General features: G+C 52.2%; 1 protein-coding gene across 3 annotated transcripts in view; it reads right to left on the bottom strand.

The window, feature by feature from the left end:
• The window catches only part of DGKK (diacylglycerol kinase kappa), a 149,804-nt gene extending 145,595 nt beyond the window's left edge, over positions 1-4,209 (bottom strand). For all 3 annotated transcript variants that reach the window (XM_074964311.1, XM_074964312.1, XM_074964310.1), the window contains exons 1-2: positions 4,067-4,209; positions 3,016-3,291 (exon numbers count right to left, since the gene is read on the bottom strand). In XM_074964311.1, the coding sequence (XP_074820412.1) occupies positions 3,016-3,213 (198 nt within the window). In that variant the 5' untranslated portion in view covers positions 3,214-3,291; positions 4,067-4,209. The remainder of the gene's footprint in view (positions 1-3,015; positions 3,292-4,066) is intronic.
• Positions 4,210-6,000: the final 1,791 nt, after the last annotated feature.

Genomic DNA, 6,000 nt, shown 5'->3' on the forward strand with positions numbered 1-6,000 from the left:
GAGCTACCCACAAAGCTCAGCTGATGCCAGTCCAGATGAGCACACTGGTGGCACAGATGAGCAACATGGTGTTCACCTGGGCAGAGATAACTGCTACTAGAACCCAGCTCCTGACTCAGTAGCCCAGATCATCTGCCTGTTAGAGCACCAGCCGAGCCTGCTCTGAATTCCATTGAATGGCACAATCCTGCCTCAAAGTTTAGTGCCAACACTGCCCACCCCATAGCGCAGAGGAGAGAGGCCATCTCACTTACTCATGTGATGGCATCACACTGTGCCGGGGGGGGCACTTTGCTCACCCTCAATACATTTTCAGGTGGCAACATTGTAGGATGTGGGTAGCATGGAGACAGTGCTGCCAGCTTCAGGATGAGTGGCAGCCCTCAGGAACATTATTAACAACTCATTCTAAACTCCAGATTTAGATTCTGTTTTTTTAAAACTTACCAAGGGCAGATATGACGAGGTATTTCCCCGTGCAGCTCATGTTAACGTCCCAAAAACAGGGGGGAATGGGGAGAAGGTGTGCCATCTTTTTCACACAGGCATTATTGAAACCTTTCCCTGCAATGCTGGAATTGCAAACACAAGGGGTCTGTGCTAGGGACAGGGAGCCAGAGAGTGAAACTGATGAGAACCAAATGGGAAACTGACCCAGCTAGTTTCAGGACTTGTCAGTAGGAGGGATTTTTGCGGAGCTGTAGCTATACCAATGCAAATCTCCAGTGTAGATGCGCCACATTAGCTTGAAGCAACTTTCCTTGTTTTGATTTTTCTTCTGACATATTCTGTGGCTTCCACATTATGATTTTAGTTAATCTGGTGTAAAACGAGTTTCTCTATTGACTTAAATGGAGTCACTCCAGATTGATACTGATGTATCAGAGCAGAATCTGACCTTATATGCACACGCAAGAAAAGAAGATAAATCTTAAATGCTATTAGACATAAACAAGACAATATGTTCTGCTTCCCTGAGCACTTTTCCAGGCCCACCTTCCTGACATCCGCCATGTTTGTTTTCCCCTTTGTGGCACTTCTGGGAATGGCTTGTCTTTCATTTCTCATCTGCCAATTTGCGATGAGCGGTGCTGTCAATAACACATTTTAATAAGAATTGAGGACCTACCATTCCAGAGCAAACCAAAGGTCCATGGAGCCTAGGCGCCTGTCTCCACTGCCAAATGCTTCGGAGGACAGAGTATAACCCAGTGCACCGCACTGTGCAGTGCTATTCCTTAGGGAAAATTCCTTCCTGACCCCTAGGTGGTAATCGGTTTATGCCCTGCAGCTTGAAGTTTAGTAGTTCTTGTCATTTTTACTCTTCCCCAGTTTAACTGCAGATGCTGTTTTGACTCATACAAACATCTAAATCTTTTACAGTAACAATCATTGTCTCTGGGTGCTGTCTGGAGATGGATTTCAAAGAACATTTATCAGCTAATTTTTAAATGGCTGATAATTGATTTTTTTCTCTATTGTTTCTAAGATCTTCTTAAAAAAATCAAATGAAACGTCTCTTGCTAATTGGTTTATTTTTGCCATTTGTCCAGCACGGACTCTTTCGGTCTCACCTGTGTTCCAAACAGAGCTAGCTACTTTTATTGCTACCCTCGCTATCTCTACTGCAGCATCACCAGACCCCTGGCTGTGCTGCTGAGGCAGCAGGGAGAACTCACAACACTGTTTGTTGTAGGTCCTACCAAAAAGGCATTTATTGCTGTTCTGTTCCCCAAGCTCTCGTTGAATCCCAGGCAACAACAACCGGCCAGTATGTAAAATCTGGAAGGTTTTTCTCATCAGATGAGATCAGGACAAGTTTATGGAGAATTTAATAGAGGGGCTAAACTACCTGAGAGGCAGCCCATAGGGGATCCAACATGGCCTATATACAAGAGCTACAAGAGGTTAGATTATGTATGTATGGTTGGGATCTCCAGGCATCACAACAACACAAATAAATAATAAGAATACAGAACATGTTTACATATCCTTGCTTACAATTTCTGCCACCAGGTATATCTATCTATCCCCATATGCGTACCCCTCTATCCGTCCCCACATGCGCACACCTTGATCCGTCCCCATATGCGCACCCCTCTGTCTCTCTGTCTAGGTGAGGGACCCAATTCTCCTTTTGGGACACAGAAAGTTTTAGCTAGGAGGAGCAATGACCTGATTGAATCACAGACCCCTGCTCTTTGAGGAGACAATCAAACCCTCAGATTCTCACGCCCCCAGATCATGTGGGTGTTGAAATCCAAACCCAGATCTCATTTTTCCAAATGTCCCTATCTTTGCACTGAGCTGAAATGAAACCTGGGAGCCAAGTACCCACAGATAATTTAGTGCCCAATACCAGATGCTTCAGGGGACCTCGCACCTTCCTCTGAAGGGGACAGCTCTTGGGTCTCTAAAGCTGGGGTGGGATCTGGGTTCCTTTTCACCCTTTCCCAACATATGGATGTAGAGGAGCTGATCCTGAATACCCTGACACCAGTTTTACACCTGCCTAAGCCCGCTAGCCTCCTGATTCATGCAGCTGTGAGAAGGGAATCAGCCCCAGTCTCTAGCCTGGCTTCCTGGGAGGAATGTCCCACCCCACTCCAGCTCCACAGTTGTATTGTTCTGGCATCACTCTGCTCCTGTATCTGCAGGGAGGCACCTGTCACCTTCTGGACTCTAGATGCAGACTGGACCCAGTTGCAGCTTCCTTTGCTGCTTCCCTGGGGTCTGGCCCCAGCAGAACACTTCTGCCCTGTGTTACACAAGAGCTGTTGTTCACACAAACACGTGCTGGGCAACATCCTTGGCTGGTGTTCATCAGGCAGCTGTGCTGACTGAAGGAGAGCTGCCCCGACACCCCCCAGCCGAGGAACTGATAAACCTGGCCTTCACCTCACGGCCTGGCCACGGCGGTTCCCTCCACCCTGAGGTCTCACCACAAACATCCTGGTCATTGCCCCACCACAGCACAGAGACACAGCCCCGATCAATGGGCCCCGGCTCCCTTACCTTGCTCCTCATCTGCCCCGACGTAGACACTTTCCTGATGAGCTTGTGAGAGCTGCCCTCCTGCTCGCCCTCACTGTCAGAGGACTCCTCGCCAGCTCCTTCAGCGGAGGCTGGGGCCAGCTTGTCCGAGTCCAGGGAAGACACCGACTCCCTAGCCTTCCTGAAAAACAAGTCCCCAGGGACCAGTTTCTCTGCCATCTCCAGAGCGTCTCACTGAGGCGTGCGACTGAGGTGCAGATCCCAGATGGGCTCAGGGCTCTTCTACTTCCTACAAGCCTTCAAAAAAGGACAAGGCGACATGCTCTGTGAGAGACCCAGCACTTGGGCCCCAGTTCGCAGCGCTCCCCTTCCACCGTGGGATCCCCCTCCCATGTCCCCGTGGGACATTCAGATCATGGGGGGGAGGGCTAGCGGTGGGGTTGGAAGCACATGGAGGTTTGTAACTGGATGCTCTGGGGAGGTTGTAGTTTGAAATGCAGGCACTTCCTCGCCTCTGAAATTCACCCTCGATGTCAAAATACAAAACAGCTGCTTTGCTGTCAAACTTTTTTTTTTCCTCCAAACTCTTCCTCTTTTTTCACCCTCCGATCACAACAATTGTGCAAAGCCCAGCTTCCTTCTCGGGCTGCTTTTTATTTCATGCTGCTGCCTGCAGGGCTTGCTGGGTGCAGTTCCAGCCAGGGCATCTCACCCCTTGGCAGTAACAAGAACACTCTGTCCTACCCTCGGGGGACCCGCAGCAAATCCCCCAAATCCCAAATGCACCCCTCCACTCCCCTGCCCCGGTTACTGTGTTTGCTGGGGGATGGGGAGGGGGAGGGGGCGGGAGGAGAGGAGAGGAGATTCCCACTGGAAAGCCTCTTCCCCAGCAGCCAAGGAGGCAGGTGATGAAGCCCAAGAAGAGGAGGCTGGTCCCTGCCCGCTGGGGTGGGAATATACCAATGCAAAGCGCGGCGCCGCGGCCAGGACAGGTGGCGCTCCGAGCGCCCCCCAGGGCGGAGAGGTCCCTCCCGTGCCAGGCAGTCCCATCCCAGCTGGGGTAGGCACTTACCTGCAGCCCCCCGCGTCCCTGCTGCCGCCGCTCGCCGGCTCCCGCAGTGAGCGCGTGTGGCCAGCTCAGCCTCCGCCGGCAGGAGAGAGGGTCACGGCGGGCTCTGCCCAGCCGGCGCTAGCGAGCCCCGCGGGGGGCGGGCTGGGCTGCGGGGCTCCCCCGCCGCATCGCTCCGCGGCCGGGCTCCCGGGGCCGGCGCCGCGCTCAGCTCACTGGCAGCCCCGCGATCTGCGGCACATGTTGCTTCTCTGCCTCCGCCCCCGGCGCTGCGCGCCTGTCAGCTCGGGCGCCCCGGCACTGCAGTCCCGGCCCCCCCCTGCCCCGCTCCCTGCCCTGGCCGCTGCAGCCGCGGGGCCGCTCCCCTCTGGGCCTGATCCGCCCGCCCCTGGCACCAGCTGCGCAATGGGGCTCGTCCTTCCCCGGCCTGATGCAGGCTGAGCTCGGGTGCGCTTCACCCTCCCCTCCTCCCACAGCCCTGCGGAGCTGTGAGCTTGTGCGAACCGGCCCGGTCTCTGCCCTCAGCGCCGCAAGCCCGAGCCTGCTGTCTGTGGCTCGCAAGGCTACTCATGATCACGCAGCCCGGCTGGCTGGGAGGCTGCTGGGGCCCAGGGGAACTGCAGGCCCCAGCCCTGGGGGCCCTCAGAGAGAGGTGCGGGGGTGGGGGGGATATTTGGGGCACAGTCCGCTCTACTGCTTGTGACATGAGAAGGGTTCTCAGCCTCCTGGACTGAACCCTTCCCTGGCCGGGTGCATTAATCTTGACCGGGCCTCCCGATTCCATTGCTGGCTGTGTCACCCATTCACTGTGCTGGATCCCTGATTTAGCTGGGGATTGGTCCTGCTTTGAGAAGGGGGTTGGACTAGGTGACCTCCTGAGGTCCCTTCCAACCCTGATATTCTATGATTCTATCTTCCCTGACCCTAAAGTCAATCCGGAGCCTGGGACCTTGGGCGTGTCCCTTACCCACCCCATCCTGGTTCCCCTCCTTATGCAGCCCTTGCTCAGCAAGGGGCACTTGGAAATCTGGGTCCTGTGCCAACAGCAGGGCCTTGATGAGAAGGAACCAAATTTCCCCAGCAGGCCCAAAGGGGGAAGGGGGATGTTAGTTACCAAATGAAATACATCTCTCAAAGCAAGCCCTGACATTTCCTAATGTTCCAAAGGTGTAGATTTGTTTCCTACAAAGGATGCTACACCTATTGCTAAGGTTGCCTGACACCTCCCATTGTAAGCCCCTTTTTTCAATTACTGATACTTTTGCCAAACTTTAAGCCTTCCGGCTGAAACTGTCCATGCCGCGCAAGTCTGAGCCTGAATATTTTTGGAGAGTTTCAACAAAAATGACTGAGATGTTTCTGCTCAGGAGATTAGGGACAAACACTTTTTTTTTTTTTGGAGACTGTCAAGGCTGATTCCCCACTCTGGCACGTTGCATGCAGAAGGTGGGGGCCCGCAAAGATTCTAAAAATTAATACTGGCCACTCCAGGCTTGTATTAAACATCTTCTCTCTGACCTTGGATGGGTAGGTGCTGCTGTGACGTTGCACTCCATATGATTTTATGAAAATATGCTAATGAGTATGAATATAATGTAACTGGAATATGCTTCATGCAAAAGGTCTCTTGTAAGGTATCATTACAAAGCTTATAATCTACTGAGTGTGGTCATCCTGTTTATATAAATGTATCACTCTTGTATCTGAAACTAGAAATATGAACTATAACTCTGAGGGCCTATTGTAATTATGCAAAATGTGGGCCATTAATGGTGGTTTGGAATCTTAATGGCTCCCATTAACCAGGACAATTACCTGTAGATGGCTCTGTTTTATTTGTAAGTCTTCTTGTACACCTGTGAGCTGGCAAGTGAATAATGAAGTCTTACAGTTACATGTAATCATGTCACCTGAACTGGAATCCATCTTTAACCTGG

The sequence above is a fragment of the Natator depressus genome, chromosome 9, assembly GCF_965152275.1.
Source record: "Natator depressus isolate rNatDep1 chromosome 9, rNatDep2.hap1, whole genome shotgun sequence".
NCBI lineage: Eukaryota > Metazoa > Chordata > Testudines > Cheloniidae > Natator > Natator depressus.